This window comes from Leptonotus elevatus, chromosome 13 (genome assembly GCF_054856555.1).
Source record: "Leptonotus elevatus isolate MCC_2025b chromosome 13, RoL_Lele_1.0, whole genome shotgun sequence".
Lineage (NCBI taxonomy): Eukaryota > Metazoa > Chordata > Actinopteri > Syngnathiformes > Syngnathidae > Leptonotus > Leptonotus elevatus.
This window is the reverse complement of record NC_141251.1, coordinates 21,152,501-21,172,500: the sequence shown is the minus strand read 5'-3', so window position 1 is coordinate 21,172,500 and position 20,000 is coordinate 21,152,501. Positions and strand designations below refer to the sequence as shown.

Genomic DNA, 20,000 nt, shown 5'->3' with positions numbered 1-20,000 from the left:
TTGCTCAGATGCATTATGGGAAAATTGGTGCCGGTTGCACTCACTCACCTGGACGCGACAGCCGAGCCCTGCAGGCCGAAGCGCTCGTAGTCGCCGCCGTAGATGTCCTTGACAAGTTTGTCCACGTTGGTGGAATCGCCCTTACTCGCCATTTCCAGAGCTTCCTCGAACGTCTCACAGCCCGTCAGCAGGCAGCAAAGACCGAGGAATGTACCACCTCCCAAACTTGGGGGGGAAAGAATGCTTAATATGAATAAAATATATTTACAATTACAGAAATAATTGCCATTTATTGTATTCATCCAACCAATATTATTTATATCCAATGGACCCCTTGTATATACAAAGTTTTTTTTTTGCCTTTCCTCCCACTTATTTGCATTGTGCTACTTATTTGCACTTAAAACATTTTTTTTTCATTTATTCATGGGTTTGCACTATGTGGGGTCAATGTTGGTCCCCATCGCCCTGCGAATAGAGGAGCTCCATTGTCTTTTTTTTTTCTTTGTTTTGGGTTTTTATTGATCTTTTTTGTTTTAATAACTACAACATTTGATACATTCAAATAAATAAAATAAAATACATACAACCAGCCCAAAGAGGGGAACAAATCTAACATAATTCAAAAAGAAATACACATATTACATTATAATATTATACATTCATGTAGTTGTATATAATAATTCTGATAACTATTTTTAAGCACAATACACAATATAAAACAATCCAAACACCACACTAGATAGTGATTAAGGGAATACATAAAAAATTTTTTTTTAAATAGGCAAGGTAAATACCTACAAATCAATATTCAAATTAATTCTAAAAAAATTGACCACACCTCACCTCAGGGATAGTGACAAATGGCAGTGTTTTTTCTTTTGTGTCACCAAGAACTTGCCTTACCAAAATTATTATAACAATTACTTCAATTACACTTGTAAATATGACAGAATTTGAAAAATTAATGTGATGACAGAACAACAGGGGCCGATATCATGTAAGTAATGTGGTAAAACTTGCCATGTGTCATAAAACGCCTTCTCTAATCTTCTATTGCGTAATGCAAGGAGATATTACATAAAGATGAGCCATGTAAATGTTCACCTTTAACATGTTTTCTTCATGACAAAGCATCTTTGTCAGTCATTCATTGGACAGTGAAGGGGAAACCTTTTTTTTTTTTTTATCTCAAAGTCGTTTTCAGGTGTTCTTTGCGCACATCTTGATTACACAATATAAAATACATAAATACTGATCTATAATACTAATACTATATAAATGTGTAACTTAATAAATATAATATGACCATAATTGAGCATATCGTTTATAATATTTCATTTGAAAAAGTAGCAATATTTGGGCAAAATTCCTGTGTTTATTATTTATTTTATTATTATTTAAAAAAATTAATGTATGATTTTATTTGTGTTTCAAATACATTTTCAATTATATTTTTATTCAAGCGATATACCACCAGAGGACGCTTTTGGACAATCATTGCATTGTAGTGATGCTAATATATTGCCAAGATCAAAGGCACCAACCTGGTCCCGGTGACACGCTTGTAGTCATCCTCGGAGTAGACGGCCAGGATGGAGACGCCGGAGCCGATGTTAACCAGCAGCATGGGGAAAGGGTTGTCCAGCGTGCACTGCTGTTTGATGCAGCTCTGCGTGTCCGAGGGGTTGTGGAAGTAGTAGCACTCAGGGTGGCCGTTGAAGCCCAACCGGTCCATAAACAGCAGCCCGCGGATCAGGCAGTCCAGCTCGTCCAGCTTTAGCAGCTCCAGCTCGGCCATCTGGACAACACGCGGGATAGCGTTAGGGTTGCGGAGGACGGCATTTCCATTGATGGAAAGGGAGAAAATAGCGTCCTCGAGCAGCACTATTATCAAGATTCCCATTCAAAAAATAGATTTGCTGCTGTTGTAATAAAAATCGCACACTAGACTTGAAAACATAAAGATTTACAGTTTGTATAGCTAAACAAAGAGTGTCTGGCGAAAATCTGCTACCTTAATGCTAATCCACAATACAAAACACAATAGAAAGGCTAACACAAATAGCCTCAATTTCATAGTGTTATAACTAAGGCCCGACCAATTTCATTTGTTGATATTAGCTTCTTTTTCCCCTTAAGTTAACATATTACAACATACAAAAATAATGATATTCATAATTCATATTCCCCCAGCCCCCCCAAAAACTAGCCGATTTCTCTCTCTCTGTTGTAAAGTTAAACAAATACAGTGGATGCCGGAATACTCACTGTTTCGGCACCCGCAGATTCACTTCTTTTTTTTTATCAATATTTTTGTGTTATTTTGCTTTTTGGGAGGTTGTTTTTTTATTTCAAATGTTTATCAACATTTTTTGAAGAATTTTGTGCGTTTAACTTTTTCTCCACCATTTATTTTTCCCATTGATTTTCGCTATTCACAAGCTGCCCCATTCCCTCTCCCCCACTGGGGTCCACAGTACTAAAAGATGTGGCATGTATAAGGTAACACTTACAGCACGGAAGTCGTCCTCGAACTTGTAGGCGCCGCCGCCGGTGGCGCAGAGCGTGGTGTGCAGACTGGAAAAGTTTTTATCGCGGCCCATCTGGATGAAGCGCGGCATGGCCTGCGTGGGGAAGCGGATGAAGTGCAAGTTGCCCGTGCGGCCGCACATGGTCAGGTTGCGCAACTCCAGGTGGACGTCGCGCACGCCCGTCTTGCCTAGCAAAGAAGATGTCGTCTTACATGTTCCACCTCAATCACGTACACATATGATTGTCTCTTGACTATTTCTTAACAGCGAAAAAGTGAAAACAGGTGCTAAGGAATACTTTTAATCAGGCATTTAAATAAGCTTATGTCAGATTTTTTTTATTATTTTTTTTTTTATTATATGCGTTTTTAAACATGTGGGTGAATTGAAACTAAAAACATTTTTTACAGATGGTTTCTATATTGAAGGTGTCTACTATTGGCATAAATTATTGCTCTTCAAGGCAGGTCAAGGGTTGACTGCACAGTATAGGTATAGTCGGTGCATTAAATTTTTTATTTTTTGTTTACCATAGGCCACGTTTGAGGTAAGGTATTTGCGGATGGACTTGAGGTTCTCCACCTCCTCCTGCTCTTCTTCCGCCGTGATGTCCACCGGCTCGAAATAGACCAGTTTGACCAGCGTGCCGCCGATGTCCATCCCGAACCATGGGAACGCTACCGGGAGACAAAGGAAGATGCGTCATTTCTTTTTCGCGCAACCATAACAAAAGGCTATTGTGTAACAATGGGTTATCATATAGCCTACCAAGGGCGGTGTAGGTGGGTAAAAAGAGCACAACCTGCTCGTCGGGTAGGCGAGAACACGGAGTACTGTGCGGGTTGCCATGGAAACAGACACCCTCCCAAATCGCTATCAATCATCCTCCTTTTTCATCGCCACCTCAAAGTCGTTTTCACACTTCTCTGTTCTTCTTTCCGATATCTTCACAATTTGTTCTCCATTTTATCACCTTAGTCATGTTTTTTGTTCTTCATGTTATTGTAATTTCAGACACTGGTATACCAGGGAACAATGTTCGCACAGTATGTTTTGTTCATAATCTTGGAATAATGGTGAAATAAAGTATTGGGATACTTAATTAAAAAAACAACAACAATCAATTAATTAATCAATCAGGGCTAACTTGAATGCTAATAGTTCATCTTGACATTTAAATGTACAATTTTAACGAGACAAAAAAAAATTGTGTAAGAGCACTGACAATTTTACATTAATTGAATACATTTTTGAGAGCCATAGTTTTGCAGAAATAAAAGTACAATCTAGATTTAGGTCATAATTGTATGTGAATGGATCTGTAATTTTATTAGAATAAAGTTATGACTTCATTTTCATGATATCACTTTCCATATAATTATTACATCTTCATCCTCACAAAAATAAGACTTAGACAATGTTTTTTTTTCTATTAGGACTGTCACTTCATTATCATAGAATTATTTCCATATTAATGTAATATCACAACTTCCCCCCCCCCCATAAAATTATCCATTTATTTTTCAAAGATGACAATTTCCCCCCTCATAATACTATGTCTTTATTCTCTTTGCACCCCAGAATCAAGGTACAATATTGTAATAAAGTGAGAAAAAATATGTAGTTCTTTGAGGAAAAGCATACTATTAAAAGGGGGGGAAATCCTAATCTTATGAGATTGTGGGATGGAAAAAACTCTTCGGATGAGTGGGAGTTTTTACAGCAACAAAGGAATAGACCACTTTATGCTTTCACATATATTTGCAAAATGTTTTAATATTCCTCCCTGTCCTTCATTGGTGAGCTACTATTTTTTAGAAGTGACAGGAGCCATGTTGCTCAGGTGTGGCGAGCCCGCAGACGGCACACTTGGAACAAACAGACATGACAACAAGCTGACTGGCACGGGAGGGTTTACTCAAGGTCGAGTGGAGCCTCATTTCTGTGGCATGAATCAATGTTGTGATGACATTTCCAGCAATTGGTGTCTGTTTCAGAACAATGCAAAGCTTGTGTGCCTGCTAGTGAAAGCACATGTTCACTACAATGTTGCAGTAGTGTAATAAAATAAATCTGAATTCACGTGCAGGTAAGAAAAAAAACAGCAGCATTCAGAGGCCAAAGACCATTGAACCATGGAACCTTTGGAGGGCCATTGTGCCAACTTCTGTCTAAATTTAGTTCTTTGGTCATTTATCGACCCTGCTAGGAGGGTAATTTTGAGATGTAACCTTTGAGCTGGGGTCAACAACTTTGATTAGGGCCCTTTTAGGAACTCCAATCACCAAGATATAAAAGTTAAAGGAACTTTAGGCAGTATGGTGACTAGAAATGCACCGAAATGAAATTTTTGGGCCGAAAACAAAAATGAGAAATGCTTGGCCGAAAACCAAAACGAAATTATGCCAATTTTTATTATCATTGCATTTATTATAATTAATTCAATTATAATATTATCATAAAATAGTTAGGCCTATTTAGCACGGGCATTTTAACAAAGCACAATATCAATTGAAATGTGTCCACACCAAAGACATGCTGGTGAAAGTACATTAAACACCAAACACGGGGTGAACAACTGAGCATTTTCTGGCAGTGCAATTGCACTTTATAGCCAATGTACAGTACTTTGCACCGGCGGGCACGGATGCGTGCGGTGTGGTGCGGATGACGCATTTGTAGGCAGCAAGGTGGATACTCACTCCCGTGTTTGGTGTTGCTTGCAGCGTTTTTTTTTTGCTTGCGTCACCACAACATTCTCTTTCAGCTTGAGTTTTATTTCGGTCGAATGCCGAAAATGCAAATTTTTGCCATTTTGGGCCAGAAATTTTCGGTGGCTGAATATTCGGTGCATCACTAATGGTGACTGTGGGAATTTTACCAGTCTGAGGACCTTTCAGAGGACCAGTGTAAATTAGTGTCAAAGGATGACCCTGCTAGTGAGGGAGTACTTTAGAGAAATCCAGGAACCTTGGGATAGGGTCTGCAGCGCTGATTGGAGCCCTTTAGTTCCAGTATATACAAGTTCCAGGAATTAGAACTAGAAACTCTTGGGGTCTAAAACGGTGTGAACTTGTGTTCTAAGGAAGACCTTGCTGGAATTAGTACATTCAAGACTTTTGAGGCTAGGTCTACAGCTCTAAACAGAACAGATTGATGACACAGAGAGACTTATCAATCTGATTTATGTCAATGTTGGATCACTGGAATCATTTTTGGTTCCAGGAACTATAGTGCTAGTCGCAAAAAGTTGCAGTAAACCCCCTTTCTATGTTATCACAATAGCCTGGTTAGGGCAGTCAAGAGATTTTCTTTACACCATGTTATACATGCTCCTCATGACGCAAACACTGGATGAACGGTGTCCCGTTTACTACCCCAGTTGGGTCACCTCGACTCTTGTGTTGCTACCCTCTCACCCACTGACCTGATCTCAGGTCTGTAAACATGAGCTCCCCCTCCCGAAAAACACAACAGCAAACAATAATGTTGAGACTTGATAAACGATATCACATCTATATCAGAAGCACTATGCTTTAAGTCCTTGCAACGGGCATGGGTTTCCTTTTTTATTAAAATACAGAAGGATCATTAGGGTCACACGGAATAGAAAAGTTAACACTACAGTGGATCCTCAAATAGCGAGAATCCGCAAATAATTGACACAATCCTACAAGTGATTTTTATTTGCTAAAATTATAATGTAAACCACCACAAACTATCATCCCAAAACACTTTGGGAAGAGGCTGGTAACATTTTTAATGAATTTCTAATTTTTGGTATTAAAAAAATAAATAATAATAAGTCATACTATAAGTAAAGGGAGTTAGGTTCAAAAGAAAATTCGTAAATACATAAGATATGCAAATGCAAATGCTGCGACAATGTGGGGGTCCACGGTAATACACGGATAAAGTCATAGTGTTAAAAAACGTAATACAATATAACAAGAAAAAAAACTTTTAGAATTTTTTTCCATATAATGTTTTAACAAAAGAGTTGTAATTTTAGGAGAGAAAAAGTCAGCCGATAAAAGTTCATTATCTTATACCAAAAAAAAAGTTTAATGAGAACAAAGCCTCAATCTTAAATCAATAAATTACATTCATTAAATCGGCGATGAACATATTTATTCTTTTGTTTAAAATCTAGCACAGTGCATTGCTTGCTTATAGTTGAGTTAATCAAGTAGCAACTGCACAACGTAACAGTCAAAAACTGATTTGTCATGCTTATTACCTGGACACACACATGTTGTCATCCAGCCAGATGACAAGAAGGAAGATTTGGGAATGGGTGGTGTTTATGTCCATGTAGATTAAAGTACTGCGTATGTGTGAGTGCTTGCGCGCGTATACGTCCGTGTGTGTGTGTACTGTATAATAGCTGACCACTCTGTTATATCCACGCTTACTGATCAGCCTGTTAGCATGACTGGGCTTTTTCTTTTTCAAATCCAAAGAACAGACTAACCTTTAATCTAATCTTTTACATGAGTCTGTGCGTGTGTGTGTGCGTGTATGCGTGTGTGTGTGTGTGAGATAAGAAACAAAGAGGCTTGATTAAAGTGACACACGAGTATTTGTCACATTTAGATTCAGGATTTGTTGACGTTGAACTGTATGAATACATTGAATTTTTTTTTACTGTTGGAACCTTGACCAGTCGCGCCTTATTCCTAAACCAAGCAAAATAATTCATCAACTTCCTGAGTGTTCCACCTTGAATCGAAGGTGAAGCAGGTTTCTGTCAAATAAACCACACTAAACTCAAAATGATTCCAGTTATCAAGGACAAACAGAAGCACCACCTTTAATTACAACTACCAGCATTGTTTTAGAACAAGTCGACTGACTCAGGCTTCTTGTGAGTACATTTTACGGGAGGTCTTGTTGACAAAGTGCAAGGTTCTATTTGACTCATAAAACAATAGAGTTAAAACATTAGAGTGGATGTCAAGCATTTATTGGACTGGGAAATGAGGTTGTAGTCCATTACTATCCAAACCAATTTAAGGGTCTGTGTGCCAACTAAGTGGTTTACTATTATTTTATTACCGTTAGTCTGCAACATCTACTCTGAATGTAAAACACTTGTGAATCAAGTTGTTGAGTCACTGTTGGTTTCTCTTAAGAGCTACTGGTCAAAATAAATAATCCAATTACTGGAACAACCACAATCTCACCAGATATCTACCATGTATTTCAATCCAAATTACAAAAAAAGTGTGTTGGGCACAGTGAAGTCTCCGGTTAGGAGATGTCATTGTTAAAGCTAATGATTTTTTACATCCATCCATCCATTTTCTTAACCACTTGTCCTCACAAGGGTCGCGGGGGGGGGGGGGGGGGGGGGGGAGCTGGAGCCTATCCCAGCTGGCTTCGGGCAGTAGGCGGGGTACACTCTGAACTGGTTGCCAGCCAATCGCAGGGCACACAGAAACAAACAACCATCCACACTCACAATCACACCTATAGACAATTTTGGAGTGTTCAATTAACCTGCCATGCATGTCTTTGGAATGTGGAAGGAAACCTGCGTACCCGGAGAAAACCCACGCAAGCACGGGGAGAACATGCAAACTCCACTCAAGAAGGCCGAAGCCCGGACTCAATCTCACGTCTGAATTTTGACAATCATTGTCAATAGGTAAGGGCATTGTTCATTTCTCAAGTAGATAATAGGGATATCCAAACATCACGATGCGATATTATGGCGAGGTTGGCAATACAAAAAAAGGTTACAATATTGTAAAAAAACAAACACAATATTTTGCTTTTGTACATCACAGCAATGCATATAAACACCTACAATCTCTAATAACACTTAATATTGAGGCACTTACTTGCTAATACAAGCACACATTGAGTTGCTCCACATATTGACTCGGTTCACAAGCATATTACGTTCCCCTTCATCTGACCATTAGCGTGGATTTTAAACACACAAATGCCAAAACATGCCTTGTGAAAACTAAACTGCACTAAAAAAAACTAGCCACCAGAGGGTGCTAGAACCGCACAAATGGAAATCAACGCGACTTTTTTAACAGATGTGCTGCTTTTAATATCGTGACATGACGACGACAATATATTGTGGCAGTTTTAATATCGTGATATCACAATATTGCCGTTATCGTTACATCCCTAGTAGATAATAAAACGATGTTGTACTTTTCTAAAAATAAAATATTAAGTAGTTTACATGAAAAAGGGTACTTCCTTTATTTTCTTTCATTTATTGGATAACTTACTGCTAGCTTGGTATTTTTCATTTTAAATATCATTAAATCGGTTTCTGTTTTCATAAAAGAAAATTGTGTTTTGCAGTCCTTTGCTTTACTGTACCAATGTGAACCGCACCACAACCTTAAAACCAAGGTAGGCCTAGTATGGTTTTTGGCAAATTACACTACTTCATAACCAAAACAGCAATGGTGGCTCACAGAGTTACTGTAGCATTTGCTAATATCTCTTCTCCATCATTTTAATGCATCTACTTTCATGTCAGTCACATTACTTACACAAAATCCCAAAGCAAAGATAAAAACTAATATACAGTAGGTTAGTTTCTTTACCAAGTGATATCCCAAACTACTGGCCTGGCATGCAAATTACAGCAGTGTCAGTCATGGTTGCTAATTTGTATGAAGAGATTGTATTAACTGTGTCATTTCATGGACTTTTCAAACAATGTCAAGGAATAAAGATTCCCCTTTTATACTGGGTCATTTGAGCATACCCTAAGGCCGATGCTGTGAGATAAAATTAATGTTTTTAAGCTCTAATGTGGAGCAGGAAACAAACACGGGGTTAAAAATCACACGCTCAAGGGGGCAAACATTCCTGCCAAAAAGCTCTCAGTGTATTTGGGTTCATCGGGATGGCTGACTGGCCTTCATCCAAAGATAACATGGCCATAAAAGATGGGGTGGTGTGCGAGCAGTATCTCCGCTACCACTATTACATAAGGGGGTCAGTTCTTTGATATGTTTGCCAGCCGGTCACACCTTGTTTTTTCTCATGCATGCTCATCGCTAATCGCTAATTTTGTCATAGCGTGTTATGATCATCAGAATGTCATTATTTATCAACAGGATGTACACTGTGTGTACAATGGGAAGATGCTGGTCTTGTGCATATTTGAGCAGAGACAGAATGTCACCTACACTTCAACTTCAGTACAAATACTTTTTAAAGATTATTTTAAAGGATTCATTAGCTGTAAAAGGGTTGAGCTGATATGGTCTTATTCTTAAAATAAAAATCCAGATTTTTTTCTCCCTCCACAAATCTGATTTCTAATTGATTTGTGATCTCCCCCCAAAAAAGTTTTATTACTCACCCCAAGTTGTAGTATTTACAGCAACTTATTAGAGACACATGATTTCCCCAAACCAATCAGAAAACAACAATTATCACCATAAGGTAAAAAAGGAAACTAAATTACACTTGTATAAAATGATTATGCACATCTTGAAAAAGTTGCAGGAGTAAAAAATGAAACCTGTGTTTTGTGTGAATTATTTTTGGAATACTTCAACGAGGACCATAATTTGACTCATAAGCAGTACAGATAATGGATATATGGATGGATATTCCTACACTTACTCAAAGGTCCATTCATCCATTCGGTGAACTGCTTATCCTCAAAAATGATTTGACTTGTGCCAAGCTTGACACTAACTTCAAAACATCAAACAGATGAAGTGACAGAATGTGGTCCAATGCCATGCCTGATTAACTTGAAACATTATTTGAAACCAGCTCAAACAAACGTATGTGTATGTGTCCTTTAGCTTAAAAAAATAGAAGAAGAAAAAAAGAGAGTTATTTTTGGCTTTCAAGAGATGTCTCATACAAAGAAGTATTTTTCAAGGCAATGATCACATTATTAAAGAGAATCATTAAAGAACAACAACACACATGTAAATACTTGTGCGAATGACCAGAATGGTACTATCTCTAACTTTCAGAGCAAATTATCTGGTGATCGGGAGCTGTCTGAAATTATGTTACTGTATTCTATAGCCAAGTGACTACAGTTTCCTGGAAAGTGGAAATACAAAAATGATGCACACAGTCACACCCAGTACCCCCTCTCCACCTCCGCCCCCTTTCAGTTAGGAATGTTAACAGTCTACACTTATCACCAAGCCCCTAAACGTGCAGCAGATCTCTGCAGACTGCACAATAATGGTTGGTTTTGTCACAACAACAAGCCCTCTGTTCGTCTCAATGATATGCGAACAAGCGTCATACTGGAGAGACTTTAAACCCTGTAAAGTATTATTGCTGCATTAAATATTAAAAAGGTGAGAAATACCAAGTACAAAATAGATATTAAAATGTGGCTAAATACTATAATACTACAAATGAACAAACTTACCAGGTTTCTTTTGATTTCTCAGCTTCATAGTCAGGCAAAATACCAGCTCACCAATTAAATAAAAAAACTATCACGGAAGTGTACTAAAACTGCAAAACATGCCAGTCTGAAGCCCCCTCTGGTACTTTTCAATATTCTGCACTAATAAAACCTTCACAAAGTTTTCAACTGGGTAATTTTTCACTCACGTAGCCATGGAACGTTGGGTAAATAAGGGGGCGTGGCCTCGTCCCATTCACACGCTGGCCTGGAAACAAGAGTCGAGCGCTGATTGGCCTCCCCAAGCCGAGCCCACTTATCAGGAGTTTTTCCACCGCCGGTTGATGACCAATCAGAACGTGACTAACGCAGCTGGTGGTATATAAATATTGAGGACTCGGCAAAAGGTACCGACAGACTACAAACTAGCAGGTTGAAACGATAAATGTTCAACCACAGCACTTTTGTACATTCTTCAAAATTATTTTCGCTTTAATGAATGACAAAGTAAGGCATCGTAATGTAAAAACCCTGAGTTCATTCACTTTGTGCACCCGTAAAAATTCCCTCCCAAAGTGTGGCCCACACTTACGTGGTCTGTGCCGCCTCATCGACTCGGTCCTCCTCCGTAGCCTGCTCTTCTTGGCCGGCGAGCCGTTGCACTCCACGTCCTCCCCTCGGTGCAGGTGGCGATTGTTCTCGTACTGGCCGCCGCCGCTGCTGGTGGGTGCATTTGCCGAAGTGAGCGTGCCGCTGTTGGAACCACAGCCATTGATGTGCCCATTGTAGCTCCTCTGACTCGGGCCGTTATTGGTGCGAAATGGTCCCGACGCCCCCTTTTTGTCCACCATTGACTTTCCTTCATCCATAGCCGAGCCTCTATACGGGGGAAGCGAGCCGCCGGAGCCGGAGAGAAACTGGCCTAGTTTCGCTGTAGCATCTACGGGTGTCGGGAGGCTAGCGGCAGAGGCTAAATTAGCCTAGCTTTGCGTTAGCCACTGAGATAGGGCGAAGCTAAGGCGAGAGCTAAAGTAGCTTTAGCCAACTCACTGTAGCCCCGTAGTGACAGCCTCGCAAATTAGCCGAACCAAACCCCCTCCTGGCGGACGAACGCCTTTATCGCGGCTGCATTATTTTTAAAGATAAAACGCACTGGTGTTGCTGTCCAAAACACAACAGTGTCTTCGAGGTCACTCGCGGTCATTTCCCTACATTTAACACGACGAAAACCCGGCGACCGACAGACAGACCGACCTCCGCGTCGTCTTCGACGTCACCGAGCGAGGCCGCGAAAAAACCCGTTCACCTCCTTGGACCGGTTTCCTCTTCCAACTGTATCAAAGCATACCAGCGAGACCACTTTGCGTCCACTTTACAAATGGGGATAAATTTGCCCACGCAGGCAGCAGACAGACAGACAGGCAGGCAGGCAGGGAGTGTACAGCTGCGGGGGGCTTTATTTATAAGAGCCGCTGTCATTCCCTGTGCAGCGTGCAGTGCGCCCCCTCCCCTCTACATACCCGACCCGACTGATATGCACAAATTCGTCTGTCATCAGGCAGTCACGACATGTTACTGTTATTGCATGCCAAAGCAAAATTAGATATCGATCGGGTCAACGCAAGAATGCAAAGTACAATGTAGAAGGGTCCAAGAGATAAAACGACAATCACAAGGGACCTTCACAAAGCATTTGGCAAGTTTTAAAAATGAAATTATTTATTTTGTAACTTATATATTGTCCAAATGGGTAAAAATTGAAAATTATTTTTTGCTCGCGTTTTTGTGCATTTGCATTCTTTATTATCAGCAGAATTTTCAACAAGGTACTTTTTCACCATCTGGCGTTGGGTTGAAGTAAGGCACACATAGGACGTTATATTCTAGGTTTTTTTAAATGCTGATTTTTGTTTTAGAAAATGTGACCTATAATCTGTTGAAAAATTGGCTACACTAGTACAAATGCTATAAAAATAGATGGTTGCAATCAGATAGAAAATGAGAAATTATAATTTTTTCTTTAAATTGAGACAGAAATATATTTTACATAATTTTAAAGTTTCATTTTAATAAAAATAATGCAGTTTCAATTAAGAAAATCACCTTTTATGGGGCACATCCTCTACCTAAAAGTTATGCTATCCTGTAATAGAAGCTTGTTCTAAGATATAGTCATTGTAAAACATTTCTAAATAAGACAGGCATCCTCTACAATTCAAGTTAATTTCTCCTTTTTAAAATAATAATTTACCCACATAGCTAACTTTTAATCTTGATATTAAGGAAATTAATTGATATTCTATAGTATAAACATAACAGAACAAAAACCTAAAAACATCTGTGAACATGAAAAACAAATGTGACCTTTTGTGGGAAATAATGGACGATAACCTTTGGGGGATGACTTACATTTTAATACACTTGAAATGATTACACAGTAATGGACAGTTGTTCTTATTAGTTTACAGAATTGGCAGATGTGTACAGTACCTTTCCAAATAATTGCCAATATTTCCCAAATTCTGCTAAGGAATGTAAACTTACAAGCACAACTTTAAAGTACAGAAACCAAAATTACATCACATCATAATGTCAAATGATTATTGGCAATCCCATTGGTTTGATTAAAATATGAAGTGTCCTTGTTCATAAATCTATTTTTTTTTTTGTTGTTTTTTTGCTACCAGGGCAGTTGAGTACCATCCCAACTGTAGGCTTTGCCCGTCTTTTCCACATCCAGCGCTTCTACGATGCCCATCAGATACTCCACAGAGCGTTCTGTGCTGAACAGTTTCCCCTCTGGTACGTTTCTGTGATACGGCCTTGACAAGTCCGTGTCTAATGTTCCTGGATGCAAGGAAACACACACCACCTGGGGAAAAAAATACAAATGCATCATTTGGTAGGCCGTTATTTTATTGGTGTAAATGCAAGAGTAAATTACCTTGGGTCGACTGCGGCCCAGCTCGATGGAAAGATTTTTTGTGGCCATGTTTAAAGCCACTTTAGACATTCTGTAGCTGTACCAGCCGCCAAGACCTTGTTAAGAATATACAAAAGGGGATTCAAACACAATCATTGAGCCCGAAAATTAGGTATTGGCTTGCCTTCCAGGAACCCACTGTCATTTGAGGCTTTGAGTAAAATATAGCTTTTTTCCCCTTCTTTTCTTTTTTTTTTGAACACAGTTAACAGTTAAAACGCTTTCACAACTTTACCATTGTCACCAATGGAGCCGACTTTGGCTGTGATGTTAACGATGATGCCGCTGTGTCGCTTGGCCTTGTCCGTTTGCCTTCGACCGAAGCCACCACCGCCTTTCTGCAGGAGGGGAGCGAAATACTTGGCCATTACCAGCGGACCCACCGTGTTGGTGGTCAAGGTGGCAATGATGCCCTGAAGGGAAAATAAACATGAATATGAATACATGTGGTGATAGCAGAACATAGTTTGAGGTGCAAATAGTGAGGACAAATTATTATTCAGCACAAAATACCATACATGTATAGACATTAGACAATGATTTAAGAAAAGGCATTTTTGTGATTATTTGGTGGAGGAATTTCCTAATGGGAAGAAAATGTCAACAAAAACTGATGTAAACAGTAATATGCAACTATATGTTTATCCTGACCATGAGACATATTTAAGTTGCAATTTTACACCGTCTTAAGAGCAAAATGTTTAGAAACTGCCGAACATCATTTTAAAGTAAGATGTAAATACAGTGATTAAACAAGACTATTTTCCCCCACGAAAACGTGACATAAATTATGTAGGATACCATCTAAGAAACAGCATTTTGTCAATGGAGTCTTGTCCTAAATGTGAGACTTCCTGAAGGCTGATGGGTTTTTGTCAATGGAGTTTGCCGCTACTGTTTACTACATATTGAAGTGGGTGCCATACATGTGCAGAAACATCTCTCAGGCTGGTCTCTCCTTTCCCGGAGGGATGAAGCAAAGCCGAGGAATTGACCATCAAATCAAGCCGCCCAAAGCTCTCCTTCACCCACTCGGCTGCCTCCCGGATGTCCTCCTCGCGATTCACGTCCAGCCGAAGTACGGTCAGCCGGTCCGGGTGTTGTCCGGCCAACCCCTGCAACTCCACTGCCCCGTCTGGGTTCCGACACGTTGCTATGATACTTGCAGGGGGTTTGTCTTTTAAAATGTATTTACAAAACTGTAGCCCCAGACCCCGGCTGGCACCTTGAACGAGTGCCACGGGGCCCGCCATGACACCATAATGACATAACACTAAACAGAGGAGAGTAAAACGAGTTTGTTGCATTCAATGTCAACAAAAATCATAGGGATTTTAAAATACACAAGTTCTAACAAAATTAGTGGGTGGAGCGTTTTCGAATGTGCTAAATATACTAAACCACATTGACTAACTTAAAACAACATAATACGTATGTTTATTCTTTTTTTGTATATTTGAGTTTGTATATTTCCGAAGTGGGTTTCTCATTTAATTTCGATGACGAAGCGAACCCGGATGGTCGTTGCATTAAAGTCACCGAGAAGCACGGCGTTGCATTCTAACTAGATGAGAGTTAGAATATTCTGAAATATGTAAACACTAATACGCGAAAAGTGTCTTAAAATGACTTTAATTATTTTGAATTTTAATTATTTTATGTTTAAAATAACATAACGAACTGTACTTGAGGGCAACACGTTTCACAACAAGCATGACATACTAAGTGAAGGTCAATGGAGTGCTTACACAAAGCTACTTTTTTCCTCTTCTTTTTTTTATACAAAGGTGAGATTAAGTCTACAATCACACGCTAAAAGTAACCATAGACCGACAGAAAGTGGATGAAAACGTGAACATTTACCACCCGGAAGTAGACTCCGGCTGCTTAGCGACCGGCGGACCAATGTGCGCGCGGGGTCACATCGCAGCTCGTTGGCTAGCTAGCTTGCTTGGCGAGCTAGCGCATACAATTTCAAATTATGGCTCAAAAGGGCAATTAAATGCCGCCCAAGGGAAAAGGACCGCTGCAGCAGGTCCATAGAGAAGTGGACGACATGAGGGGGAAGGTTTGTCATAGAGAACTCTCACTTTTATGACGTTAAACTCGAGGGGGGTCAAACATGTCAGACACAAGCAATTTATTTTTTTTTTTTTTTAGCAATTATGCACCTTGTGTGGGATAAGATGGCAATGATACAACCTTTAGACAGTTAAAAGCTAAGTGTTGCATATATTTGTGTTGTAGTTGTTCAAAATATACATTTTGGTCATATATATATATATATATAACTTACGTGTATTCTTTGATCCTAGCTGGAGAGTTTGTTGAAAGATGTCAAGGGTGAGGTGGAAACCAAAGAAGAGTCCTTTAGAAGGTGAACTACTCACCTTTAAAGAAAAATTAACACTTACGTTTGCTGTTTTCCATTTGTGTTAATGTTGAAAAAATGTCATATGTTAACAGATGCCAAGAACTTCAAAAATCGGCAGAAAAAACATTAAACAATCTGACAAAACTTACTAAGGTGACACTTTAAATAGTGTGCATTCAGGTTGCTTTGTTGCAGGATATTTATAGATAACGATTAGTGTACATTCTAGGCCGATGAGATTGCTCCAGTGGGCAACTACGACCAGAGGAAACTTGAGGAGCAAGGACGACTTCACAACGTCCTGGAGCAGCTAAACAAACTTTCTGTGGAGCTCTCGCCACCGGGACCCAGCACGGAGCCACCAACTGGGTCTGTATATATAGCTTTACTCACGCCACTATAGCATGATTTTTAAAGGTCACACCTATCTCACAAAGTCGATAATATTACCATGTTTTCGTGCGCAGTGACACCCCGACAGAAGATGGCGAGACTAGAACTGAAGACAGTGATGAGGACAACAGCGATGAAGACACTGCAGATAAGGACGGCTGCCCTAAAGACGAGTGTCAAGCATCGACCGCACTTTCGCAATCGGAGCCTTGCGTCTACACGGTGCTTGGTGATTTCAAAGGGGACCAGGAAGGAGATTTGACAGTTCAGGTAATGTGATGTGTTTTATATTGGTGTTTGAAACTGGTACATAACTATAGTGACTTCCAATTTCGTCCTTTAACCTGTTTATAGGACTCTCATTTATAATTTTTTTCTTTAACTATAGCAACTCTTTCAAACATTTTCAATCCCTGTAGTATTTAATAATATAAAGTATAGAGCACATCAATCATCTTTTTTTCCATTGTATTTAATGACAGTACAATCTCGAAAGCCCCAAAAGTAGACAGTCGTTGTTTTCTGCAGAAGAATTTTCCTCAAAATCTCACGAGACTTCAGATTAGTCGTCAAAGTACGCAAAACGTCTAAAAAGAAAAAGAAAAACATCCAACAAAAACATTAGAAAAATACAATATCGAGGAAAAAAATATTAGACAAAAAACACACTTTTTAGAGACAAAAACTTTAGAAGTATTAAAATAAAATTAGGATTTTTTTTGAAGAATTACCACAATAAAATAATGTTAGAAAATAATATAACATATAAATACACAAATATAAATCAAAAAACAACAGAGCAACAAATATAAATTAAATAAAAATAGGCAAATATCAAACAGAAAATATAATTAAATTAGGAAAAGTCCAAAAATATAATTTCTCAAATTTAACAATACTGTTTCTCTGCTGCTACAGCGGGGTGACACATTGAAAATCATCAGGAAGACAAGCGATGGCTGGTGGCTGGCTGAAAATGCCAAAGGCGACAGAGGAGTGGTGCCAAAAACATACTTGAAGGTCCACACTCACTATTCAAAATATTAGGCACAGCTGTACAATCTGACGTGGTACAATTGTTGACGTCATCGACATACAGTAACACACTTTTTCATCACAGATCGGTTCTGTCCTCAGCGACGATGACAAGGATGAGGAAGATGAAGAGTCCGACGAGGCTGAGGAGGAGCAAGAGGATTCTGATGAGCAGAACAATGAAGAAGAAGATGAAGAGGAGAAACAGAGGTTTGATTAGAATTTGTTTTACCTTGTAAAGTCACTCAACGCTTCCTTATTCATAAAAAACAGACTTGTTCTTCCTCAGTAATACTCCTCATTCCAACTGGTCCACTTTCAGAAAAGCTCTAACTGAGGTACAAGCCTTCATGTTCTCCAACAAAAAACACAGGCAGAGTATTTGTTTTGATTTCCGCATGATTTGTGTTTTCGTGACAGATTGACGCCACGTACGTCCTCTCCGCAATGGGCGCCATCCCGTCTGGGTTCAGGCCGTCCACTCTCAGTAAACTGCTGATGGACGAAGGTCTGTGTCATCTCGTATCAGTCAAAAACAGTACTGCTAAACGTTATGTAATTTGAGCCCTTTTGAATGACTTTTAGTGATCACTTGGATTTAATATAAGTGGCAGGATAAGTGATCCAGAAAATGGAGAAATGGATGTGCCTTAAACTGTCTCCAACAGTCTTAAATACATTCTTCAAAGTTAAAGATAACCTTAGCTTATAACCACCATAGCTGCCACTACTACAACAAACAAAAGCTGTCAGAAAAGTTTTGGGGGAAGGTTCCAGGACTGGCATCTCTCATGTATATATATCAGAGATTAGCAACTTAAATGTTGGAGTAAGCCACATTTTTCTCATCAGTGTTACTCATGGGCCACATAGGACCACATATCATATTTTAATAAAAGCATAATGACACATGTGTAAACATACATAAAATGTATGTAACGTGCCTATTGTGTTCTAGGTGCCAAATACAGAGAAAGTCATTTCATGCTACCTGAGCTCAGCCAATCACAGCTCTCGTTCTGCGACCTCTTCTTGGATCCTGATACTGGCAGGGTGAGAAAATATAAATAATATCTGCTAAGATAGTGTTCACAATTTTCTTATTTTTGCTGAAAACATTTAGCTTTTTGCCTGTGATGACATATTTATAATGTAATGAGTAAAAGGTGACCAACATCTAACCACAGAATTTCCTGTCATTCTGTGTCTCTTGTCACGAAGGTGCGCCCACGACACACTCGGACGTGCGTTTGCTTCACCCTGTGGAGCTGCAAGCGAATCCCCACACCCGGGGTCGGCGTCCAGGTCCTCAGCAGACACATTCGCCTCTGCGCATTTGATGGCAATCAGGTACGTCCACAATATATTATCCATTACAGCAACACCAGTTACAAAACTATTTAAAAATTTGCTATCCTGTTCGACCCGTTGGGATTTGTTCCTCTCCTTGTCCTGACTTAGGTTTCAGTTTAAGCCACAATTTATTTTCCAAAAAAAAGCCATGCACAAAACGACATGGTAAGACAGCCATTTAGGTTTGAAGCAGCCTACCAAAATTCAGCCCCTGCAGCCAGTTTCACTTAGAAATAGTAGTGTCTATGTATACTCTCAAATAAGTCTCAAGGACTCATGCCCGAAAATATACCAGAAGTCTGTCATTTTGGTTCAAAGTGGTCAATTTAGAGTCATTTTGGCCAAGGGACCTTCAGATATGTCCTAGAGATTTTATCCGATTGTTGTCAAGTTTGAAACATGTCCACTAGACAGATGGTTGACACTGTAGTGAAACATCTGATAAAACCCCCAAAAAGCTGCTTTTTTTTACACTCCAGGTGCTGAGTAACATCCATACAGTGAGGGCCACCTACACCCCCAAGAACCCTAGGACCTGGCTCTTCTCCCCACGGGTACCACCGCAGCCCCACCAAGGTCCCCCACATCCCTTAGGTTGTAAAATACTTCTCGTGTCTGTCATAGACGTCTGGTGTCCTGCCCGCCCTACTGGATGGCGACTGCTTCCTGCGCTGCAACGCAGACAGCCCTGACCTCGGTATCCTCTTTGAGCTCGGCGTCACCTTCATACGCAATGTAATAACGAGAATGCAAGAGAGGAAATTGAAGGGACTGAGCCGAACGGTCGTTTAAATGAGTGCTCTTTTCTTTGTGTTAGTCCACAGGTGAGCAGGGAGAACTGAGCTGCGGTTGGGCTTTTCTCAAACTGAGCGACACCACTGGAAATCCACTACCTAACAGGTGATGTGCACACACATGCACACACATGCACACACACGTACGCACACGCCACCACCCACA

The 20,000-nt window shown here is 39.7% G+C and overlaps 3 protein-coding genes across 8 annotated transcripts in view; 1 reads left to right on the top strand and 2 right to left on the bottom strand.

Moving 5' to 3' along the window:
• Positions 1-12,407, bottom strand: part of pank1a (pantothenate kinase 1a) — a 25,386-nt gene extending 12,979 nt beyond the window's left edge. The window contains exons 1-5 of one of the 2 annotated variants that reach the window (XM_086093197.1): positions 11,495-12,407; positions 3,065-3,211; positions 2,517-2,722; positions 1,548-1,801; positions 49-225 (exon numbers count right to left, since the gene is read on the bottom strand). In XM_086093197.1, the coding sequence (XP_085949323.1) occupies positions 49-225; positions 1,548-1,801; positions 2,517-2,722; positions 3,065-3,211; positions 11,495-11,771 (1,061 nt within the window). In that variant the 5' untranslated portion in view covers positions 11,772-12,407. Of the gene's footprint in view, positions 1-48; positions 226-1,547; positions 1,802-2,516; positions 2,723-3,064; positions 3,212-10,923; positions 11,094-11,494 lie in introns of those variants that run through there. The other variant, XM_086093198.1, reaches the window with a different exon arrangement.
• An 894-nt stretch (positions 12,408-13,301) lies between these two features.
• LOC147164177 (uncharacterized) lies at positions 13,302-15,158 on the bottom strand. Its single transcript, XM_086092295.1, has 4 exons — positions 14,812-15,158; positions 14,121-14,298; positions 13,847-13,941; positions 13,302-13,774 (listed from the first exon to the last, which is right to left on the bottom strand). The coding sequence occupies exons 1-4, from the start codon at positions 15,136-15,138 to the stop codon at positions 13,583-13,585; spliced, it is 792 nt and encodes a 263-aa protein (XP_085948421.1). The 5' UTR covers positions 15,139-15,158; the 3' UTR covers positions 13,302-13,582.
• Positions 15,159-15,776: 618 nt separating this feature from the next.
• Positions 15,777-20,000, top strand: part of nphp1 (nephronophthisis 1) — a 12,269-nt gene continuing 8,045 nt past the window's right edge. For 2 of the 5 annotated variants that reach the window (XM_086092292.1, XM_086092288.1), the window contains exons 1-14: positions 15,777-15,953; positions 16,201-16,262; positions 16,352-16,412; positions 16,489-16,628; positions 16,727-16,922; positions 17,571-17,672; positions 17,773-17,897; positions 17,977-18,025; positions 18,108-18,195; positions 18,646-18,740; positions 18,909-19,037; positions 19,520-19,594; positions 19,665-19,775; positions 19,858-19,940. In XM_086092292.1, coding sequence (XP_085948418.1) covers positions 15,888-15,953; positions 16,201-16,262; positions 16,352-16,412; positions 16,489-16,628; positions 16,727-16,922; positions 17,571-17,672; positions 17,773-17,897; positions 17,977-18,025; positions 18,108-18,195; positions 18,646-18,740; positions 18,909-19,037; positions 19,520-19,594; positions 19,665-19,775; positions 19,858-19,940 — 1,382 coding nt within the window. In that variant the 5' untranslated portion in view covers positions 15,777-15,887. The remainder of the gene's footprint in view (positions 15,954-16,200; positions 16,263-16,351; positions 16,413-16,488; positions 16,629-16,726; positions 16,923-17,570; positions 17,673-17,772; positions 17,898-17,976; positions 18,026-18,107; positions 18,196-18,645; positions 18,741-18,908; positions 19,038-19,519; positions 19,595-19,664; positions 19,776-19,857; positions 19,941-20,000) is intronic. The other 3 variants (XM_086092290.1, XM_086092289.1, XM_086092293.1) reach the window with 3 other exon arrangements.

What these genes read in the sequence shown, in the direction of transcription:
- LOC147164177 (XM_086092295.1), bottom strand. Translation starts at nt 15,138, where the DNA reads ATGGCGGGCCCCGTGGCACTCGTTCAAGGTGCCAGCCGGGGTCTGGGG. An exon ending in CGGCTCCATTGGTGACAATG is followed by an intron (nt 13,942 to 14,120) that starts GTAAAGTTGTGA and finishes ATTCTTAACAAG; the next exon opens with GTCTTGGCGGCTGGTACAGC. An exon ending in TGGGCCGCAGTCGACCCAAG is followed by an intron (nt 13,775 to 13,846) that starts GTAATTTACTCT and finishes TTTTTTCCCCAG; the next exon opens with GTGGTGTGTGTTTCCTTGCA.